The sequence below is a fragment of the Macaca nemestrina genome, chromosome 5 (assembly GCF_043159975.1).
Source record: "Macaca nemestrina isolate mMacNem1 chromosome 5, mMacNem.hap1, whole genome shotgun sequence".
Lineage (NCBI taxonomy): Eukaryota > Metazoa > Chordata > Mammalia > Primates > Cercopithecidae > Macaca > Macaca nemestrina.
Window position 1 is genome coordinate 98645904 of NC_092129.1, and position 23828 is coordinate 98669731.

A 23828-nucleotide genomic window follows, 5' to 3' on the forward strand; every position below is an offset into this window, starting at 1 on the left:
AAGTCTCCCATTATTATTGTATGGGAGTCTAAGTCTCTTTGTAAGTCTCTAAGGACTTGCTTGATGAATCTGGGTGCTCCTGTATTGGGTGCATATATATTTAGGATAGTTAGCTCTTCCTGTTGAATTGATCCCTTTACCATTATGTAATGGCCTTCTTTGTCTCTTTTGATCTTTGATGGTTTAAAGTCTGTTTTATCAGAGACTAGTATTGCAACCCCCGCTTTTTTTTGTTCTCCATTTGCTTGGTAAATCTTCCTCCATCCCTTTATTTTGAGCCTATGTATGTCTCTGTGTGTGAGATGGGTCTCCTGAATACAGCAGACTGATGGGTCTTGACTCTTTATCCAGTTTGCCAGTCTGTGTCTTTTAATTGGAGCATTTAGTCCATTTACATTTAAGGTTAAGATTGTTATGTGTGAACTTGAACCTGCCATTATGATATTAACTGGTTATTTTGCTCGTTAGTTGATGTAGTTTCTTCCTAGCCTCGATGGTCTTTACATTTTGGCATGTTTTTGCAATGGCTGGTACCGGTTGTTCCTTTCCATGTTTAGTGCTTCCTTCAGGGTCTCTTGTAAGGCAGGCCTAGTGGTGACAAAATCTCTAAGCATTTGCTTATCTGTAAGGGATTTTATTTCTCCTTCACTTATGAAACTTAGTTTGGCTGGATATGAAATTCTGGGTTTAAAATTCTTTTCTTTAAGAATGTTGAATATTGGCCCCCACTCTCTTCTGGCTTGGAGAGTTTCTGCCGAGAGATCTGCTGTTAGTCTGATGGGCTTCCCTTTGTGGGTAACCCGACCTTTCTCTCTGGCTGCCCTTAAGATTTTTTCCTTCATTTCAACTTTGGTGAATCTGGCAATTATGTGTCTTGGAGTTGCTCTTCTCGAGGAGTATCTTTGTGGCGTTCTCTGTATTTCCTGGATTTGAATGTTGGCCTGCCCTACTAGGTTAAACCAACCACTTTTTAAAAAATATTCAATTAAAGGTTTTTTGTTTGTTTTTTGGTTTTTTTTGAGACGGAGTTTCGCTATTGTTGCCCAGGCTGGAGTTCAATGGTGTGATCTCAGCTCACTGAATCCTCTGCCTCTAGAGCTCAAGCGATTCTCCTGCCTCAGCCTCCCAAGTAACTGGGATTATAGGCGCCTGCCACCATGCTCAGCTAATTTTTTTGTGTTTTTCGTAGAGACAGAGTTTCACCAGGTTGGCCAGGCTCACCTTAAACTCCTGACCTCAGGTGATCCACCCACCTCAGCCTCCCAAAGTGCTGGGATTACAGGCGTGAGCCACCGTCCTTGGCCAAGGGAGTTGTTATTTTAAGCAGGGGCTAGAAACTTTAAATATGCATAGTTCCAGAGATATAAATGATTTAAAGTAAACTAGGAGGGAACTAGTGAATTCCAGTCCTGACCAGCAGCATCACCTCATAAGGAATGCAGAATCTTAAGCTCCACCCTGCAGGGTCTACATTTTAACAAGATCCAGAGTTAATCTGTGTGTGCATTAAAATTGTAGAAGCACTTGAGAACTTAGGCCCAAAAGGTAGCAGTCACTTTGAATCTTCAGCTGAGTTTTGCCATGTTACCTGATTTTCCTAAGAGTTGTCAGAAGTCTGACTTTATATGTAAAACCACCCAGTTTTTAAATGACTACAAATTAACGTGTTTTAAAAAAATCATGTCCGTGGGACTGAGTTTGGCCTGTTAGTCATCAGTTTTGAAAATCCTGGTTCCAGGTATGCTTTTTTTGTTTGTTTTGAGACTGAGTCTCGCTCTGTTGCCCAGGTTGGAGTGCATTGGCACTATCTCGGCTCACTGCAGCCTCCGTCTCCCAGGTTTAAGCGATTGGGATTACAAGTGTGCACCACCTTGCCTGGCTAATTTTTTTGAATTTTTAGTAGAGACGGGGTTTCGCCATATTGGCCAGGCAGGTCTCAAACTCTTGACGTCAGGTGATCCACCCTCCTCGGCTTCCCAAAGTGCTGGGATTATAGACATGAGCCACTGTGCCTGGCCCAGGTATGCTAATGTTTTTTTGGGGTGCCTGAACAAGTTGTTACAGGAAATGGGTTTGTTCTTCAGCTTGATTGTGCTGTACTGGAGTCCTCAAAGAGTCTGCTTTCTCAGTCTGTGCAAGCTGGCTTAGGTTCTACATTTATACCTACATAATATTTAACTGTATAAAAGGCATTCATTTATCTTCCCTACGGGAGGAGGAACAACTGTAATCACTACAAGGTCAAATTCTTTCATTTCACTGGTACTGTGTAGCCAGTGCTACTTATTTGAAGTAAATTACTCAATTTGTTAAAACCCTGCAGATAAATACCATTGCCCTTGTGGCTGTGGTTAATTGGAATAAGAGCTGAATCTTTTGCTTTGGAACCAAATGTTTCTGTAGCATGTACATTTTGGGTTTTGGATTTGGGGCAGTTCAATTTCCACTTCTCCATTGTAATCTCAGTTTCTCTGGAGTCTGAGACAGGAGAATCGCTTGAACCTGGCAGGCGGAGCTTGCAGTGAGCTGAGATCACACCATTGCACTCCAGCCTGGGCGACAGAGCGAGACTCCATCTCAAAAAAAAAAAAAAAAAAAAAAAACTCAAGGTCTCACTCTCGCCCAAGCTGGAGTGCAGTGGCGCCATTGTAGCTCACTGTAGCTCACTGTAGCCTGGAACTATCTTTCTGCCTCATTTTGCCAGTAGCTGGGGACTACAGGGGCAAGCCACCATACCTTGCTAATTTTATGTTTTATGTTTTGTAGAGATAAGAGTTTTCGCTTTGTTGCCCAGGCTGGTCTCAAACTCTGGGCCTCAAGTGATCCTCCTGCCTCAGCCTTGCATGAGCCACTGCATGCGGCCATGCTTTCTTTGTTATATTTTGGTAGCTTGTAAGTTATTTGAGAAAATACTTAAAAGTAGTTAAGAGCTACGTAACAATAGCAACAATGTTAATGTATCCGCTTAGTGTAAATATAAGCTGGAGATGTAAAACTTAACATTTACCTGCAGTGTTTTAACAAATTGAGTCGTTTCTTTCAAATAAGTAATCGTTGGCTATATGTACCAGTGAAATAATAGTATTTTAAAGTGAATTTAAAATGGCATCAGCTCATTCTTTATAGTTAAATAGCTCTTGGTTGGATAAGAATATTGTCCTTAAGATTCCATCAAGGAGAACATAAGAACTGTTTTAGTTTCAGAAGAGATGATCCTGGGAAAATAGCCAATTAATAAAGATGGGTCTCCATAGCAACTCCAAGTTGTGTTTTGTTCTGTTTGAAAATGGAATTTTGCTCTTGTTGCCCAGGCTGGAGTGCAGTGGCGCAATCTCAGCTCACCGCAACCTCCACCTCCCGGGTTCAAGCGATTCTCCTGCCTCAGCCTCCCGAATAGCTGGGATTACAGGCATGCGCCACCACGCCCAGCTAATTTTGCATTTTTAGTAGAGACGGGGTTTCTCCATGTTAGTCAGGCTGGTCTCGAACTCCCAACCTCAGGTGATCCGCCCACCTCAGCCGTCCAAAGTACTAGGATTACAGGCATGAGCCACCGTGCCCCGCCCAAGCTGTGCGTTTTAATTTAGAAAGTAATCATGACAGTATCTAGTGTGTAGTTCAGAACCATACATTGCTCTGTTATTTTGGAACAGTGTCTTAGTTTTAAGTCTTAATGGCTACTGCAAGTTTTCTTTACTTAATTATGTACAGGTTTTCATATCATTCGTGTTCCTGACTAGAACTGGCAGTTTCGAGATTTTTTTTTTTTTTTTTTTTTTTTTTTTTTGAGACTGAGTCTTGCTCTGTTGCCTGGCTGGAGTGCAGTGGTGCGATCTTGTTTCCCTGCAACCTCCGCCTCTCGTGTTCAAGCAATTCTCCTGCTTCAGCCTCCCAAGTAGTTGGGATTACAGGCGCCCACCACCATGCCCGGCTAATGTTTGTACTTTTAATAGAGACAGGGTTTCATCATGTTGGCCAGGCTGATCTCGAACTCCTGACCTCAGGTGATCTGCCTGCCTTGGCCTTCCAAAGTGCTGGGATTACAGGCATTAACTACTGCGCCCAGCCCCAAGATTTCTTTTTTAATCCCATTGTTTGCATTGTCTTTCTAGGTCCACTTTCATTTTGTTTTCCAAAGATATTCCATGGAGAAATAAATGGTATTGATCTATAAAATGATCCAGAGGGACCCCATACACCTAAACTTAAAACTGCTAGCGAAACCTTAATGTTTGATCTAGTAATGATGTCTGGAGGAAAACAGTAAAGCTTTATGGGTGTGGAGCAAAAGTTTCTAGTTTCACATGTCAGATTTTTAGAACTTAAATGTATGGACCCTAGAAAGATATTTTGACAGCCCACCCTTCTTTTGTGGTTCTCCTTAAAGTTATTTTTAGTTGCTTCTAATTCCATGTTCTTTGCTCAGTCTTACCTTGATACTGTTTGTCCTGCCCCCATCAATTCCATTATGCTTTTTATCCCGTAACTACTTTCTCCTGTTTATATTGTTGACCTTATTCATGGTGCCCAGCATTTCCTAAGTAATCAGTGGCAACTAGAAAGAGGCCTTTTATTTCCACGTTTACGATATTTACTTATTTATTTTTTTTGAGACAGAGTTTTCTTTCTTGTTGCCCAGGCTGCAGTGCAATGGCATGATCTCAGCTCACTGCAACCTCTGCCTCCTGGGTTCAAGCAATTCACCTACCTCTGCCTCCCAAGTAGCTGGGATTACAGGCATCCGCTACTACGCCCAGCTAATTTTTGTATTTTTAGTAGAGATGGGGTTTCACTGTGTTGGCCAGGCTAGTCTCAAACTCCTGACCTGAAGTGATCCTCCTGCCTCGGCCTCCCAAAGTGCTGGGATTAAAGGTGTGAGCCACTGCTTTCGGCCTCCTAATTTGTTTTTAAAAATATTCCAAAGAAATAAGTGCTGACTTGTTGATACCACCTAATTAGCAATTTTAGTGACATGTACTAGTTTTTTTTTTGAGACGGAGTCTCGCTCTGTCGCCCAGGCTGGAGTGCAGTGGCGCGATCTCGGCTCACTGCAAGCTCCGCCTCCCGGGTTCCCGCCATTCTCCTGCCTCAGCCTCCCGAGTAGCTGGGACTACAGGCGCCCGCCACCTCGCCCGGCTAGTTTTTTTTTTTTTTTTTTTTTTAGTAGAGATGGGGTTTCACTGTGTTCGCCAGGATGGTCTCGATCTCCTGACTTCGTGATCCACCCGTCTCGGCGTCCCAAAGTGCTGGGATTACAGGCGTGAGCCACCGCGCCTGGCCTATTTTTTTTTTTTTTTAAAGTAGGGACGGGGTTTCACTGTGGTCTCGATTTCCTGACCTCGTGATCCGCCCGCCTCGGCCACCCAAAGTGCTGGGATTACAGGCGTGAGCCACCGCGCCCGGCCGACATGTACTGGTTTTGCGAATGAAAATGCTGTGAGTCGTAGAACTTGCTAATAATGACTTCCACTTAGCAGTATTTTATGGTAAAAGAGGTAGTTTTTAGGATTTAGTAAAAGAATATACAGCCATTTGTGTGCTGTAGCTTGTCTTGAAGATAACTCTACATATTTTGCTCTAAATGGTTGCTGCAAATTCAGTCTATGCCTCATAAGCCAAATAGGAAGGCATATGATTAAAACTGGAATATGCAACTGATAATACAAGTGAAGCTTGGACTTCTTTTTTCTTTAATGAACTTTAAATTGTATTGGCAAGACAATGTCAGATATTACATGTACCTTGGATAAAATGTTAACTTGCTGGTTTGGTAAGAGATGGCCAGATCTAAGTAGCTTAAGACTAAGTAGACAAGTACTTTACTGATATGTAGAAGGCCTTTATCTACCTGGTATGAAAGCAACTCAGGTCACCCAAGTATCTAGATTGAGCTTAGCAATGTGGTGGTTGTAGAATATTGAATCCGAGGAAGTTTCTTGAGTTTATCAGCTTCAAGACTGTTTATATCCCTGGACTGAAATAAATTGAGCTTGAGGCTTGCCATTGCAGTTAGCTGTTTGCTACTTGTGCGGTTGAGATCTTGGCCAAGTTAAATTGGACCCTTCACTGCATAACATTGTTGATCACATGTTACCAGTATTAGAGCATTTGAGGGCACCAGTGTGGCTTAGATGACATAGTTGCATCATATTTGATGTAAAAAGCATGCAGTCAATAGCTTTAAAAATTCTTCAGCTCTTTAGCTGACAATATCAAGTGTTGGCAAGGATGTGGAACAGCTGGAGCTGTAATACTTTTATGGTAGGAATGCAAAATGACAAAATCACTCTGGAAAATGGTTTCGCGATTTTATTTTGTAAGAACAAAATAAACCGTTCATTTGCCATATGATTAGGCAGCCTATTCCCACTCCTAGGTATTTATCCAAGAGAAATGAAAACATGTCCGCCAAAGACTGGTACTTGAATATTCGTAATAGTTCTAAATTGGAAAGTCTTAATGTCCATTAACAGGAGAAAGGATAGATATGTGTGTGTATGTATACATACATACAATGGAATTCTCACCAACGAAAAGGAATTTCTGATTCATGCAAAATATATGAATCTCAAAAGCATTGTGCTGAGTGAAAGTAGTTCAGACATAAAAGTCTGTACTCTTTATGATTCCATTTATGTGAAATTCTAGAGAAGGCAAAACTATATAGTAATAGCAGATGAGTGTTGGTGGACTGTACTGGGGAAGTGGTGATGGTGGTAGTGAATTAACTGCAGAGGAGCCCAAGAGAAGTTTTTGGAGTGATAAAAAGTTATTTATCATAGTTAATATTAGTTCCAAAACTGTATGTATGTACTTGTCAGAACTCAAATGAATTGTACATTTAAATTGGTTAATTTTGTCATTTGTAAATTACACCTTAAAATGTTAGTGATGTCTCTAAGTGTCTGATGGTATAGAGTTTTACAAAGATAAATTTTTAAAAGTTTTACTGTTTCTTAATTCTGGGTTAGCTTTCATTTGAGATTATCAAATGAACAAATTGAGGTGGTTGTTATACAAGCATTCTTTTGGTACATTTTAGTTGTGTTTTGGTTGACTTGTGAAGCAGAAGGAACACTAAATCTGAGAACAGCTATGTGGTGATGAAAGAACGTATGTAAGTCACACAAAAGATAAATTTTTTTTTTTTTTTTTTTTTTTTTGAGACGGAGTCTCGCTCTGTCGCCCGGGCTGGAGGGCAGTGGCCGGATCTCAGCTCACTGCAAGCTCCGCCTCCCGGGTTTACGCCATTCTCCTGCCTCAGCCTCCTGAATAGCTGGGACTACAGGCGCCCGCCACCTCGCCCGGCTAGTTTTTTGTATTTTTTTTTTAGTAGAGACGGGGTTTCACCGTGTTAGCCAGGATGGTCTCGATCTCCTGACCTTGTGATCCGCCCGCCTCGGCCTCCCAGAGTGCTGGGATTACAGGCTTGAGCCACCGCGCCCGGCCACAAAAGATAAATATTAAGGTCAGGTTACTCCAAACTAGTACCTCCTAAAATCTCTGGTTATAAATAAATTTTATGATGTTTTGAATAGCACTTTTGATCAGGATAATGGTAGCTTTGGACAGAAAGTGATGAATGTGAGTGAAGCTTACTTTCTGTCAGAGAGCAAAATATAAATGCTGGGTGCAGTGGCTCATACCTATAATCCTAGCACTTTGGGAGACCGAGAAGGGTGGATCACCTGAGGTCAGGAGTTCGAGACAGGCCTGACCAATATGGTGAAACCCTGTCTCTACCAAAAATATAAAAATTAGCTGGGCGTGGTGGCTCACGCTTATAGTCCCAGCTACTCGGGAGGCTGATGCAGGCGAATTGCTTGAACCTGGGAGGCAGAGGTTGCAGTGAGCCGAGATCGCGCTACTGCACTCCAGCCTGGATGACTGAGCGAGACTCCGTCTCGAAAAGAAAAAAACGCTTTAGATTGCTGTTACTGAAAAGAGGTCTGTTACTTAAAAAATGAGGGTATTTGTGTTTGTCGTGGTTGAAACCAGATGTTACATTAGTTTTATTGGGTACCTCTGGTGAATATTAGGAAACCTATTTATATCAAGGTATGCTTACCATTCAGAAGACAACTCTTTCATGCCAACACTGATAATTTAATAATTTAACCAGTGTCACCCAATTGGAATAACTTTGTTTTCAAATTACAAAGTAGTTCAAATAAATGGAAAAGGACTGAAAATGACCATAACTCGTATTAAACGAATGTTAACAAATGAAAAATGTTAAATACAGCTAAAGCACCCCAACATAACCATCCTGAAATTAATCATTATAGACCTGTTTAAGTACACATGGATGTGTGATTTTGTACTTAAACCACACATTCATGTATATATAAACAGGTCTTTTTATACAACGAAATTTATGTAAATGGTATCTTTAACTGGATATGTCTTGCAACATTTTTTCAGTTTAAATAATGAAACAAGCAGTATTTAAAATGTTTAAGGGAACTTATTTGTCCTCCCAGAGTCTCTCAAAAATTCTAAAAGTTCTCCTAGGGAAATAAAGTAAGAAAAGAGGTAAGTGACAAGATTTTGTAGATATGGTGGTTATCTACGAAAGCCACCAGTGTTACATTTTAAAAAGAATTATTGTATGTAAATCTTTAGCTTTCTTTTTTGTGTGTCATAGAGACAGGGTCCCTCTATGTTGCCCAGGCTGGTCTTGACCTCCTGGCCTCTAGTGACCCTCCCACCTCGACCTCCCAAAGTGCCATGGTTACAGGTGTTAAGCTACCCCACTTCACCAATATCTAACAGTTCTTAAATTAATGCATCATTGTAAAATTGAATTTTAAGGCTACACTCCACTCCGTCAGTCTTTTTATTGCCAGTTAATTGCCACCTAAACATTTCATTTTTATTTAATCTTGCTTTGGATTTTGATTAGTAAACTTCTAGGCATGTAGTTTCACATTGATAACCTGTTAACTTGGGAGCTATGGAGGTGTAGTGAGGAGGTGTAGTGAGGAGGTGTAGTGAGGAGGTGTATGGAGGTGTAGTGAGGAGGTGTAGTGAGGTGTAGTGAGGAGGTATAGTGAGGTGTAGTGTGGAGGTGTAGTGAGGAGGTGTAGTGAGGAGTGGAAACCCCCAGGTAGGGATTTTCTGGAGGGGCCAGAAGGTAATTATTTTGAGTTAGAAATCTTTCTGAAATGAATCATACTGGCCTAAAAGATATGCCAGATATAATTTTACTCATTCGTGTGATTGTGGTTCAAGATAATTGCACTGTGGTATGGTGGTTCTTATTTATTGAGGACCTGTCATGTACCAGTCACTTCACATGGTCTCTCCCTCACCCCACCCACCCTCCGGCCCCAAGATTCAGAATGCTATAGTATTCTTAGGTTTTATTGAGCTTAAAATAATTGGCCATGGCCATTTAATGTATGATGACTTTTTTAGTTCCCATCTGCTTTGTCATTTTGTTGACCTACTGTCACTTCAGACTGTTGTGTGCTTGAATATACATAATCCCCCACGCCCCTTCTTATTTATGGGCTTGGAAAAGGCATAAAGGCATTAAAGGCAGTTGGAAAAGCCTGTTAGTGTAATAGTTCTATGTGATGAATAAATGAGCTTTAAGTTTGGAACTCAAGAATCTGAGTAAAATAGGTGTTTGGGTTCACAGACTACTTGACCATTATTTTGATTGAAAAACTTTATTTTTGCTAGTCAGTGCTCAGCAAGAATATTGTTGAGCAGCTGAATTCCAGTTGGTGTGTATGTGCTAAGTGAATGTCCTCATTTATGCTGAAATGAGTTCCTACCAGAATGTCAGTTTTCTGGATATTATTTGAAAGGAATATTTTGGGTAGATTGGTCTACTAAATAATGTTGGAAAGCCAACCTCTTTTTTAATGTGAAAGTTTTTATCTTGCCAAATTTTAACTTTTTTTATTTTAGAACAAATTCTGTACAACATAAAACAAGAGTATAAACGAATGCAGAAGAGAAGACATTTAGAAACGAGTTTCCAACAGACAGATCCGTGTTGTACTTCTGATGCACAGCCACATGCATTTCTCCTCAGTGGACCAGCTTCACCAGGTAATAACATTTCTTTTCATTTATAAAGTTTATTATTTAGAGTGGGAAAAGTTTAATCCAAGTTGTCTTTAGTCATTTAAGCTACTATATCTCCTCTGAGTTTTAAAAAAACATTTATACAAGTAATGCATGACATCTTAAAAATATGGTACAAAATAAGGAATTATCACCTGGATTCCCACTAACCAGAGACAACCACCTGTATAATAATATCCCCAAAGTGGACATCCTGTAAGTACTATGATTTGTAGCCTTTATTAAAAAAATTAACAATAGGCCAGGCACAGTGGCTCATGCCTGTAATCCCAGCACTTGGGGAGGCCGAGCGAGGTAGACAGGTCACTGGAGGTCAGGAGTTGAGACCAGCCTGGCCAACATGGTGAAACCCTGTCTCTACTGGAAATAGAAAAATTAGCCAGGCATGGTGGCATGTGCCTGTAGTCCCAGCCCCTTGGGAGGCTGAGGCATGAGAATCACTTGAACCTGGGAGGCGGAGGTTGCAGTGAGCTGAGATCGTGCCACTGCACTCCAGCTTGGGCGACACAGTGAGACTTTGTCTCAAAAAAAAAAAAAAAATTAACAGAATACTATATGCTCCTTTGTTAGGTATAGATGTACCTTGTCATGACCGAATGCTTATTGATAATTCAACTTAGATGTTTTGCTGGTATAGTATTTTAAGAAATATCCCTGTATACGTACCCTCCCTTACACACTTGTCTTATTGGGATAGATTTCTTTTTTTTTTTTTTTTTTTTTTTTTTTTGAGACGGAGTCTTGCTCTGCTGCCCAGGCTGGAGTGCAGTGGCCGGATCTCAGCTCACTGCAAGCTCCGCCTCCCGGGTTCACGCCATTCTCCTGCCTCAGCCTCCCGAGTAGCTGGGACTACAGGCGCCGCCACCTCGCCCGGCTAGTTTTTTGTATTTTTTAAAGTAGAGACGGGGTTTCACCGTGTCAGCCAGGATGGTCTCGATCTCCTGACCTCGTGATCCGCCCGTCTCGGCCTCCCAAAGTGCTGGGATTACAGGCTTGAGCCACCGCGCCCGGCCTGGGATAGATTTCTAAAGGTGGATTATTATTATTTTTTTTGATCCTGTATCTGTTTTTACCTACCTTTTGTTGGGGGGAGTGTTTGCAAATAACCTTCCTTAAAAAAAAAAAAAAGGAATAAGGGCTACTTGAAGCAAAGAGAAAGTTGAAGGTTTTGCTGAAAGAGAGCCATCAATAGTGGCTCTTACCTTTAGTAAAGTTCTCAGCAAAATAGCTTTTCTTGTGACAACAGTTGCCTTTGTTCAATGCTTTCTCTCCTCCCTCTAGCAAGGGTGGGAAAACCTGGCAGAATAAAAAAATTTCGACCAGGCGCAGTGGCTCATGCCTGTAATCCCAGCACTTTGGGAGGCCGAGGCGGGCGGATCGTGAAGTCAGGAGATCGAGAACATCCTGGCTAACACAGTGAAACTCCATCACTCTAAAAAGACAAAAAATTAGCTGGGTGTGGTGGCAGGTGCCTGTAGTCCCGGCTACTGAGGTAGGAGAATGGCATGAACCTGGGAGGCAGAGCTTGCAGTGAGCAGAGATCGCACCACTGCACTCCAGCCTGGGCGACAGAGCAAGACTCCGTCTCAAAAAAAAAAGAGAAAAAAAAAATCAAAGACCATAATATAGTCAAATAAAATTAGATTAGGAAACATGAAATTGTTCAAAACTAAATACTGCCATGCCCATTGTGGGGGGCCAGTTATTAGTGGTTGAAACATAGTAAGAGGTGAGGGTTGGGTACTAGACTGTATTAGCAGGAAACCAAGATCATTATTTCCTTACTCACTTAGAAGATCAGTTAACTGGCAGTCTTAAGTAACAAAGCTGGGAATGTGAAAATAAATTAAGATAGCCTTGGGTAATTATGAATAAAGCTGGTGTGCTTTGTTATTGTGATATGCGCAGTTCTAATAAGCATAGTTAACTAGCTCCTGCCATGCCGGTTATAAGCAGCATTAAGTTAAGAGAGTAATATTGGTGGTACCAGGGCAAATTCACAGAGTGAGATGAAGAAACAATAGATAACAAATGAGTGGTGCACTTGAATGTGAATAAAATACTTTTAGCAGTATTACAATGGATGTTATTACTACAAAATATTTTCTCTTTTATAAAAAAATACTAATAGGTATAAAAATGCTGAAGGAATATTCTTGCCAATTTACTAATGATATTGACAGACACTGATGTTGCAGCTGCTTTGGGATTCTTAGTGTGATGACAGTGTAGTTCTATGATACTATAGAGTTTTGAGCATAGCATTATCAGCTCAGTACTTGAGCTTATTTTTCCATGCGAATTATTGTTAACTGAATGATAGTAGTCAATGTGTTCAAACACCTTTAGAATCATTTATGCTTCTCCAGCAAAGTAGATTCCAGAATGTCTTTTTTATTTTGTTTCATTTTGTTTTTGAGACACGGTCTCACTCCGTTGCCCAGGCTGGAGTGCAGTGGTGAGATCTTGGCTCACTGCAGCCTCTACCTCAGCCTACCCTGTAGCTAGGAACAGGCACATGCCACCACTCCCAGCCAATCTTTGTATTTTTACTAGAGACATGGTTTGCCATGTTGTGCAGGCTGGCCTTGAGCTCAAGGGTTCCACCTGCTTCAACCTCCCAAAAAGTGCTGGGATTACAGGTATGAGCCACCGTACCCAGCTAGATTCCAGAATGTTTTTTAATCTTTTTTAAAAAGGGTTCATGCTGTACCTTCTTTTTTTAAACAAAGGTTTTATTGTGCCAACATGAAATTTCTTTTTTTTTTTTTTTTGAGATGGAATTTCTCTCTTGTTGCCTAGGCTGGAGTGCAGTGGCATGATCTTGGCTCACCGTAACCTCCGCCTCCTGGGTTCAAGTGATTCTCCTGCCTCAGCCTCCCGAGTAGCTGGGATTACAGGCATCCGCCACCATGCCCAGCTAATTTTGTATTTTTAGTAGAGACGAAGTTTCTACACGTTGGTCAGGCTGGTCTTGAACTTCTGACCTCAGGTGATCCGCCCGCCTCGGCCTCCCAAAGTGCTGGTATTACAGGCGTGAGCCACCATGCCCGGCCTATTTTCTTTTTTAATAAAGGAAAACCCCTTTCTAAAGGTGTGAAATGATGGTAGGATAATTTACCGGTTCATTGTGTGTGGGCTGTTAAGATATTAATGGTATGGCTTTGAAGATTAAGTGTCTTTTTACTGGCATAATGATTTGTTATTCTGGGACTAAATAAATTAAGTTTAGACCTGAGGTGTTCTTTATTCCTGGTGTAGGAAAGTTTAGTCACTAAAATACTTCATGGTATGGTATTTTCCAGAAAGGAGATAAGAGGTTTTGTAATGGGACCCATCATTGTAATGTTTGTTTTTTGTCTTTTTTAAATTTAATTTTTAATTTTTTGTTTTTGTTTTTTTGAGATGGAGTTTTGCTCTTTTTGCCCAGGCTGGAGTGCAGTGGCACGATCTCGGCTCACTGCAACGTCTGCCTCCTGGGTTCAAGCAATTCTCCTGCCTCAGCCTCCCGAGTAGCTGGGATTACAGGTGCCTGCCATCATGCCTGGCTAATTTTTTTTGTATTTGTAGTAGAGACAGGGTTTCACCATGTTGGCCAGGCTGGTTTCAAACTCCTGACCTCAGGTGATCTGCCTGCCTCGGCCTCCCAAAGTGTTGGGATTACAGGCATGAGCACCACGCCCAGCCTTTCTTATGTCTTAAAGTTTTTTCTACTCATCTTTAGACTTTTTTTTAATCTTGATTACATCTTGCCACGTTTTTCCAGCGTCACCAGCTGATGGAATTATTATTTTGGTTGTTTTAAGACTTGTGAAATGCTGTGCTTAAAATCTGATTTTAAAATGCTTTTATATCAAGATTGAAGAGATCCAAATGAAACCTCTTCATTTAGAAATTGCTTTCTATCATGGCTCTAAACCAGGTACTATTTTTTGTCCTCATTGTACATAGGGACTTCATCTGCAGCATCCTCACCATTAAAAAAAGAACAGCCCTTATTTACTCTACGGCAGGTTGGGATGATCTGTGAACGTTTGTTGAAAGAACGTGAAGAGAAAGTTCGAGAAGAATATGAAGAAATATTGAACACAAAACTTGCAGGTATGAGGTGTGTTTATTAGAGTTTCTGAGGAACTCAGTTGTACAAAATGCATTATTTTCCACGTGTGCTTTAATTTCACTTTCTATACACTACTGCAGTATATTCTCTGAGAACGAGAAAATTTCCGTTCAGGAAGGGAAATTAACCTTATGGCTCATGGCCCGCCTTGGTAACTTCAGGAAAAGAGTATTGGCTAGCCGTGTAGATAAGCAGTAGTATTGGTATGTACCCTGTACTAAAAAAGGATGTTAGTTGTTTAACTCAATTTGGTTGTGGATTTTTTGACTTTATATTTTTCATAACTTTGCCATCAATCTAGACATTTAAAATATCTAATTGGCTGTCACTGTGTAAGTCATTTGAGTGTCAAACTGCAGTCCTGTTTCAATTATCAGAAGAAATCAGTAAAATTTGATAATTTAAGTACAGTAAATAAAATTTATTATGTACGATAACATAAATAGAATGTTTAGCCACAGATTTACTGTTTATATAGATATGTAAGCTTTTTGATTCTTAAAGAATTAATGTAGAGGTGTTAATGTGGAGAAGAGAAATTGCTTAGATATATAACAACTTTTTCTGTGATAACTTGATCAGGTTTTAGGTAGTTTTTTGTTGTTAGCTTTTGTTATCCTATTCTCATTGCAGTCAGTTGCCATTCATAGCCCACATACAATAACTTTCCGAGTAGAAGGGTAAAAAGCTATTGAAAGCCCTTTTTTTTTTTTGTTTTTTTGTTTTTTTTTTTTTTTGAGACATAGTCTCACTCTCACCCAGGCTGGAGTGCAGTGGCAGTGTAGGCTCCGCCTTCCAGGTTCACACCATTCTCCTGCCTCAGCCTCTCGTGTAGCTGGGACTACAGGCACCTGCCACCACACCTGGCAAATTTTTTTGTATTTTTAATAGAGATAGGGTTTCACCGTGTTAGCCAGGATGGTCTCGATCTCCTGACCTCATGATCTGCCCGCCTCGGCCTCCCAAAGTGCTGGGATTACAGGCGTGAGCCACCGCGCCTGGCCAATTTTTTTTTTTTTTTTTTTTTTTAAGATGGAGTCTCGCTCTGTCACCCAGGCTGGAGTGCAATGGCACGATCTCGGCTCACTGCAACCTCTGCCTCCCAGGCTCAAGCGATTCTCCTGCCTTAGCCTCCCGAATAGCTGGGACTACAGGTGTGTGCCACCATGCCCAGCTAATTTTTTTTTTTTTTGTATTAGTAGAGACGGGGTTTCACCATGTTAGCCAGGATGGTCTCAATCTCTTGACCTTATGATCCGCCCGCCTCGGCCTCCCAAAGTGCTGGGATTACAGGCGTGAGCCACTGCACCCGGCCTTGTTTTTAATTGTTATTAAATAATAAATCTCACGTAGTCTTTATGTCAGGTCATGTGATTGGACTAAAACCTAGGTTTCTTGACTGATAAGCTCCATGCTGTTTTTATTTGATACAGTATTAGTACTACCGAGGTTATGTAAGTGATTGTCAACTTAGAATTGTTTTACTATACATTTTGTATTTTCAGTTTATCTGGCTGTTAATATTAAGGCATTTTACAAATCATGTAATTGACATGTACCTTGATTTATAGAACAATATGATGCGTTTGTGAAGTTTACGCATGATCAAATAATGCGACGATATGGAGAACAGCCTGCTAGTTGTAAGTATTTCACCTTTGAAGTTACAAACTCAAGCCTATCTTTTAAGGAGAAGACATTGTAATTATTTTCATACTCAAAAAGAGAATTTAACAAAATTACTGAGACTGTATGGAGGAAATAGGCAGTATAACTTTGCAAGACTTTTGGTTAAATACCTAGGGGCAGTACTGGGAATCAAGGTCTAGTATTTGTTTGGATTTTGACCCGTATTTTGCACTAATTTTCCTTTTCTCACCCTTTAGATGTTTCATGAATCACGTATCCTGCATTTGTGGGCTGCCTTGTTCCTTGTTGAGTTGTTGCAAGAGGTCCCAATTATGACATGCAGCAATGCCAATACCCCTTCTGTGAATACAGGTTATTTCAAGCTTTCGTCAGTGGCAACCACTCTTAGGCAGCAGCAACTGGTTTTGGAAATTTCCCTGATGTCAGTACCACCTGGATGTGGACCTTTGCTACCTGTATTAATACCAGTGGCCTCATTTTGCTGTATCATTACAATTTGGCTTCTTATATTAATGTTTGAAAAGGATTAAAGCTGGTATTCTAGAACATGCCCTTCACTGGTTGTGTAAATAAAACTGTAGAATGACACTTCAGATGAAGTTAGTGTGATTTTAATTGTGCACTACAACCAAGCTGTAACCAGTTACTAATTTTAGAATGTAATCCCAGGACAATATTAAGCAAATAGCCTGCACTGCTTCCTGTGAAATAGTGAAGGAGGAGGGCATTTCTGTATTCCAGGACTTCTTGGGGTTTCAGAATGGGTTTATATGATTTTTTTTTTTTTTGGTAGTTTTATTTATTCTATCAGTCTTTTTAACAAATGTTTATTGCTGCATTTTTTTTTTTCCAGTGTATCATTGTTTTATTGCCCTTGTAGTACTGGAATTTAGTTGGAAGAATAAAACATTTACTTCTATTCTGCTTGTTTCTTAATGTACAGATGGGGGTAGTATTTGAATAAAGGCGGTGTTTTAAAACGTAAGCATTTTCCAGGAATCAATGAAGTTAATTTTCTAAGATTTTAGTGCTATTTCAAAAAACTGAGTTCTGATTCTAAATTCCTTCTGTAACTTACTGCCTGATAGAATGTTACAGGTATCTTAACTGCTATAGAATTACCTCAGATATCAGTAGAATCCAGTTTTTCCTTTAAGGACTTGATACACAAAAGCATGATTTCAGCAAAAACCTTTCCATACATGGTTTCCAGACATAGCTTTCTTACAATGAAGTGAGCAAAAAAATGCTTTAGTGAATTCTTTTGTTGAATTCTAATAGCATATTTCCAAAATTTAAGACAATCTTAAACATACATTTATAATTGATCAAGTTAGTAGAAGAAAAAGGATTTTTTTTTTTTTTTTTTTTGATACGGAGTTTTGCTCTCATCACCCAGACTGGAGTGCAATGGCACAATCTCAGCTCACTGCAACCTCCGCCTCCAAAGTTCAAGCGATTCTCCTGCCTCAGCCTCCTGAGTTGCTGGGATTACAGGAATGCGCCATCACGCCCAGCTAATTTTTTGTATTTTTAGTAGAGATGGGGTTTCACCATTTTGGCGGGGCTGGTCTTGAACTCCTGACCTCAGGTGATCTGCCCATCTTGGCCTCCCAAAGTGCTGAGATTACAGGCGTGAAACACTGTGCCCGGCCGGATCTTTTTATTTTTAGCTTTGGTAATTACATTTCACCAATTCTGTGGTTTCACAAGGTGCCCAGGCAATTTATATGCCAATTAGTGATTGAGAAACATTGGTATAGCACAGGGTGGCAATAAGGTGCGTAATTCTATGCCCCCCCACCCTTTTTTTTGAGACACAGTCTTGCTCTGTCACCAGGCTGGAGTGCAGTGCTGCCATCTTGCTCACTGCAACCTCCACCTCTTGGGTTCAAGTGATTCTCCTGCCTCAGCCTCCTGAGTAGCTGGGACTACAGGTGTGCACCACCACGCCCTGCTAATTTTTGTATTTTTAGTAGAGACGGGGTTTCACCATGTTGGCCAGGATGGTCTTGATCTCTTGACCTCGTGATCCGCCCACCTTGGCCTCCCAAAGTGCTGGGATTACAGGCGTGAGCCACTGCACCCGGCCAATTCTACCCCCTTTTAATGGTCTAGAACAGAGATTCTCAACCTCAGTACTTAATGGCAGTTTGGGCCAGATCATTCTTTGCTGTGGTGACTGTTCCTGTGTATTATTATATTTAGCCACATCTCTGGCCTCTACCACAACTGTGATAACCAAAGTGTCTGTAGACATTGCCAAATGTCCCTGAGGGACAAAACAGTTCCCAGCTAAGAACCACTGGTTAGCAGGACAGCCTGTTGTAGTCCCAGCTACTTGGGAGGCTGAGGCACAAGAATCGCTTGAACCCAGGAGGCAGAGGTTGCAGTGACCTGAGATCATGCCACTGCACTCCAGTCCAGGTGACAAAGTGAGACTTCATCTCAGGAAAAAAAAAAAAAATTTTTTTTTTCTTCCACAGCCAAATTTCTGCATTATCACTTACCCAAAAGTCCTAGCTTATGGGCTACTCTGACTTCAGATGGGTCCAGTAGTTGATTAGTCCAAATACCAACCATACATGATTTCAATATTAAGATTATTTTAGCTACCTAGGGATTCCGAATTCCCCAAATCTCTGAAATTGCTTGTAATAAGTATCTACAGAATTGTGTTAATAGTCATCTTAGTAAAAGGCAGTACTGATACAGTACTGTACTATATGTTTAGTAAATCTTTGATTAACAAGTGCACATAGGTATAATTCTTTGTATTTTTGGAAAAAGAGGCAATCTGAGAAAAATAAATATTGGAGGTTTAAACTAGTAAAGCTGTCTTTGGCCTGTGGCAAGAAGTAGAGACGACCCTAAAGAAAATGGTGGAAGATTCTCAGGCTCTACCTGTCCCCAGAGACTGCTTTAGACAATTGGTGGCGGGGGAGAACTTTTGGAATCTGTTTAATATGCTGCCTAGGTGATTCAAGCAGCTAGGGTTGGAAATGACTTGTTTTTGCCCTGTTTGGGTTCTCTTTACTCCCTTCAAACTCTTATAGTAATTGGTATTAAATGAATATTCTACAAAAGCACCCTAATAGTCTGTCTACTCAAGGATATATGGCTCCCACAATTCTCTGCTCCTGCATTTGCCCTAGGTAAGGAGCACTAGATGCAAACCCATGTCTCAGGCAAAGATACAGCTCCAGCAGTCCTCTCCTCTCTCTATTGCATCTATTTTCTTTCTCTACTAAATCATTTCCAAAAGCATAATAAGCATGTTATTAAAAAATCTTTTGATCCTATATCGCTTGCTAGTGATTATTTTACTGCTCCACTTTATAAAAGCAAAACTCAAGAATTTTCTAAACTTCCCCCAGTTTATTACCCCCTCCTTTTTTCACCAACTTGTTTTATTAGGAAAAAAAAATTCAAACAGAAAAGTTGAAAGACTTTCCCACATAAAATACTTCCCTAATTTAACATCAAGTCCTTATTTCAGATTTTTCCATGTGTCTCTTTTTTAAATAGCTACCCTCATCCCCCAAATAGGATTCAATTAAGATTCTTACTTTCTGGAAATACTAGGCCTGTTGTCTTCTTGAGTTTTTCTTTGTAGTGTCATTAATTTTAACTTCTAATATCCCTTTGAACTTCCTGTAAACTGAAAGGTCTAAAGTTTTTGTAAGTTTCAGGTTAAACTTGTGCAGGAGTGCAAGGTGATGCTACGGTCTCCATATTGCATCACACAGTTATGGCTTTTCCAGGCTAAGTTTGGACACTTGGTTAGGTCATCTGATAGGTGATTAGCCTTTGTCTCCACTTCGTTACTCTTAGTAAAATGCAGCAAAGATTTCCACTTTGTTTAATCAGCAGCCAGCATTTGACCTTGAAGCACTCTTCAGTTGGCTTGCAAAATACTACACTTGCTTGATGTTTCTCCTTTACTGGCTGCTCCTTCTCAGTCTGTCGTTTGCTGCTGGCCCAATCCTGATTTCCCTGAATTTTGCTAAAACATAAGTGTGCCCCCAAGCTCGACCTTGGGCTGCGTGCCTCCTCTCGTAGTACTCATCTTGGTGATCTCATCTCATCACATAAGGACATCAGATTATATTAACCTCTCCATGTGACATCTTCAGTTAGGTATCTAGTAGACACCTCGAAATTTATGTCTAAAACTTATTTTTGCCTCTGAAATTTTTCCTCTCAGTCATCCTCAATCACTTAATGGCCACTCCATTCTTTGTTTCAAGGCAGAAACGGTCTTGGACTCCTCACATCCTTCATCTAATCTTAGTTCCACCTAAAATGTTAACATCTCTACTGCCATTACCCTAATCCAAGACACTATCATAGTTTGATTATTTCCATGGTTTCTTAACCGGTCTTTGTTTTGCCTCATTTTGTCTCCTCTTACCCATCCTATTCTCTCATAGCAACCAGACTGATCCTTTAAAACTCTTAAGTCTTGTTTAGATGGCTTCCTACCTAAGTAAAAGAAACTTCACAAAGGTCTGTGGAGCCCTAAATTACCTGCACTCAACCCCACCTCATTGAATTCCTATTGAATTCCTCCTGCTCACTCTACCTTGTCCACATTGGCCACCTTTGCTCTTCTTCCAGCGTAGCTAGCCGTAGGATTTTTGTTAGTGCTAGTGTCTGCCTAGCATGCTCTTCTCCCACAAAACTTCATGGAAAATTTTTTCCTCACTCGACTTTTTGCACAAATGTCATCTCAATGAGGCCCGCTCTGACCACTCTGTTTAAAATTGCAGCCTGAACATCCTGGTGCTCTGCCCTGCATTTGTTTGTTTTACTCCCTCTGCTAAATGCAATGAAGGCAGGGATCTTTGCTCACTGGCATACAGTGCCTGGCACATGGCACATGCTTGGTATTTTTTGGATGAATTTCACCCTACTTCAATTCAGGGTTTTCAGATCAGTATGTCTTAAATGAAAGATTTAGTAAAGCAGAATACTTCCTTTGTAAGATATTTTGGTAGAGGTTTCCTGAATTACAGAATGGACACAGAATTGAACTGACATTTCATAGGCTGTCTTGAGGGTTTTGTGCTCCATTAATGATTACCACAAAGGAGCTTCATGTTTTAATTTACTCTTTTGTGTATTCATTGTGAAAATGGGGCAGTTTTCGACTGGGCATGGTGGCTCATGCCTGTAATCCCAGCACTTTGGGAGGCCTAGGTGGGTGGATCGCTCGAGCCCAGGAGTTCAAGACCAGCCTGGCCAACATGGCAAAACCCCATCTCTACTAAAAATACAAAAATTAGCCGGGCGTGGTGGCGCACGCCTGTGGTCCCAGCTACTTGGGAGGCTGAGGCAGGAGAATGGCTTGAACCCAGGAGGTGGAGGTTGCAGTGAGCCCAGATCGTGTCACTGCACTCTAGCCGGGGCGACAGAAAGACTCTGTCTCAAAAAAGAAAAAGAAAATAGGGCAGCTGCCATGCTGTTACTTTCTTACATAATCTTTAGTGAGGAAAGTCAAAGTGGTTCAGTGCATGACATGCGTTTAGGTTGGATAAATTCAACTTAGTACCCAGCAAAAGAAAAGTAAGGCACGGCTACTTACTCTACTCAGTGAATCTGTGCCTTAGATATGAATCTGCTGGTCTGTGTGAGGCCAGTTCCTCTGTACCTTATAGTGTAAAAAGCATCTTGCCGTATGAGTGTTGTTCAAAGTAATGGTTTCTAAACACTGACAATTTTATCTGGTGCTCATATGCATCATTTGAAACCACACTGTACATAGTGATGGTGTGTACAGTGTATTGGAAGACCTTCCCTGTTGCCAACTTCCTTACCTTAAATAGATGGAAAATCATTAAAATCACCTATTCTTTCCCTAGATTTGTACTAACTATTGTTTAAAAATGAAACACATGGTTGGAGGCAAGACTAGAAGAATGACTAGAATATTGAGAAAAAATCTTGAGCTAATTGCTATGAAGGTAAATCATGGAAATCTCATTGACTTAACGTGAGAAATTTATTCTTTGATCATATTCATTTAGTGGGCTGTGTTCCACACCCTCACTCAAGGACCCCTAGAATGACAGAGGCTCTGTCTTTAATACATGGATTCCAAGGTGTCAAAGCCTCTATTTGTCCAGTTGCTTTCTATGATAATGGTGGTACTTGTGTTTAGTTTGCATATAATAAATTTCGTAACATTCAAGATGACGGTCCTGTGTACATATGTAGAGGTGTTTACATTCTGTTGAATAAGAAATCCTGGCACCTTTTAAATGAATGAAAAGATACCTAATCTAACTTAACTACCTATGCTGGTCATTGTCTTTCCCAAAGCTCTGCAGGGCTAGGTGCTTTCTGCTCTGACTTGCAGTTGATTATTTATGGTACCTTGGGGTTTCCCCTTATTTTTAACCTTGGCAACATTTTGACTTTTTTTTTTTTGGAGACATATTCATCTAGCTTTTTTTTTTTTTTTTTTTTTTTTTTTTTTCTTTAAGACGGAGTTTCGCATTTTTTGCCCAGGCTGGAGTGCAATGGTGCAATCTCGGCTGACTACAACCTCCACCTTCTGGCTTTAAGCGATTCTCCTGCCTCAGCCTCCCATGTAGCTGGGATTACAGGTGTATACCACCACGCCCAGCTAATTTTGTATTTTTATTTTATTTTTTTGAGATGGAGTCTCGCTCTGTCACCCAGGCTGGAGTGCAGTGGCCAATCTCAGCTCACTGCAACCTCCGCCTCCTGGGTTCGAGCAATTCCCCTGCCTCAACCTCCTGAGTAGCTGGGACTACAGGCACATGCCACCATGCCTGGCTAATTTTTTGTATTTTTTAGTAGAGATGGGGTTTCACCATGTTGGCCAGGATGGTCTTGATTTCCTGCCCTAGTGATCCGCCCGCCTTGGCCTCTCACAGTGCTAGGATTACAGGCATGAGCCACCGTGCCTGGCCTTCTTCTTTTTTTTTTTTTAAGTTGTAAGACTAAAGGAAATGGAGAGGCAGAGACAGTTTTGGAACCTGTAGTAACCAGGAGAAACAACCTGTAAGATATTCGTGTTACTTATTCTTTTTTTTTTTTGAGACGGAGTCTCACTGGTCGCCCAGGCTGGAGTGCAGTGGCGCAATCTCAGCTCAGTGCAAGCTCCGCCTCCTGGGTTCACGCCATTCTCCTGCCTCAGCCTCCAGAGTAGCTGGGACTACAGGCGCTGGCCACCACGCCCGGCTAATTTTTTGTATTTTTAGTAGAGACGGGGTTTCACCGTGTTAGCCAGGATGGTCTCCATCTTCTGACCTCGTGATCCGCCCACTTCGGCCTCCCAAAGTGCTGGGATTACAGGTGTGAGCCACCGCGCCTGGCCTCATGTTACTTATTGCCTAGTACACTAAAGTGAGGAATGCCAATGCAAGAAATTGTGAGAGGAGGAATGAGGATTGCTAAAGCAACTGCAAATAACTTATACTCCTGGATAATGGAATTTATTACATTTTTATACTCTGTAAGTTCAAGAAAGATTTACTCACAATTTAGTAATGACTTTGTGGAAAGTACAGTAAAATGTGTGAGCAGTTGTAGTTACGTATTATTTGTTGGATTCTAAAGCACTCCACAGTGTTTTGATATATGCCTGTTTGGGGTTAGCAATGTACTTTTCTTGTTAAACATCACATGGGGATTGCACATTTATCTTCTCACCAAAACAGGCTCCTCTAGTGTATGTAAATATGCCTGGTCACCTTTTTCTCTTAAGCTGAATGTCATAGTTCTGGCTTCACTTATTTGCTTTCTAGCAGCCTCCCCATGTTAGCCTTGCCACATGGTCAGTCTTCTGTTTGGTAGGTTTTATGAATCCTAAAAGTTCTAGTTCAGAAACAGCTCTAATAAACCGAGCACTGGAGGCTTTAGTTAAGGAAACTGGCCGTGCTGTATTTTTGACAAAAAGGGGTTAAAATCTCAATGTTAAAATACT

General features: G+C 40.9%; 2 protein-coding genes across 6 annotated transcripts in view; one reads left to right on the forward strand and one right to left on the reverse strand.

Annotated features, from left to right (window-relative positions):
• Positions 1 to 16790, forward strand: part of LOC105496297 (akirin 2) — a 32677-nt gene extending 15887 nt beyond the window's left edge. Inside the window, exons 2-5 of the mRNA XM_011766616.2 lie at positions 9922 to 10065; positions 14053 to 14202; positions 15793 to 15864; positions 16108 to 16790. Of these exons, the coding sequence (XP_011764918.1) occupies positions 9922 to 10065; positions 14053 to 14202; positions 15793 to 15864; positions 16108 to 16118 (377 nt within the window). The 3' untranslated portion in view covers positions 16119 to 16790. The remainder of the gene's footprint in view (positions 1 to 9921; positions 10066 to 14052; positions 14203 to 15792; positions 15865 to 16107) is intronic.
• The window catches only part of LOC105496259 (origin recognition complex subunit 3), a 79907-nt gene continuing 72724 nt past the window's right edge, over positions 16646 to 23828 (reverse strand). For 4 of the 5 annotated variants that reach the window (XM_011766514.2, XM_011766504.2, XM_011766495.2 and 1 more), the window contains one exon: positions 16646 to 23751. In XM_011766514.2, the coding sequence (XP_011764816.2) occupies positions 23646 to 23751 (106 nt within the window). In that variant the 3' untranslated portion in view covers positions 16646 to 23645. Of the gene's footprint in view, positions 23759 to 23828 lie in introns of all 5 variants that reach the window. The other variant, XM_011766520.2, reaches the window with a different exon arrangement.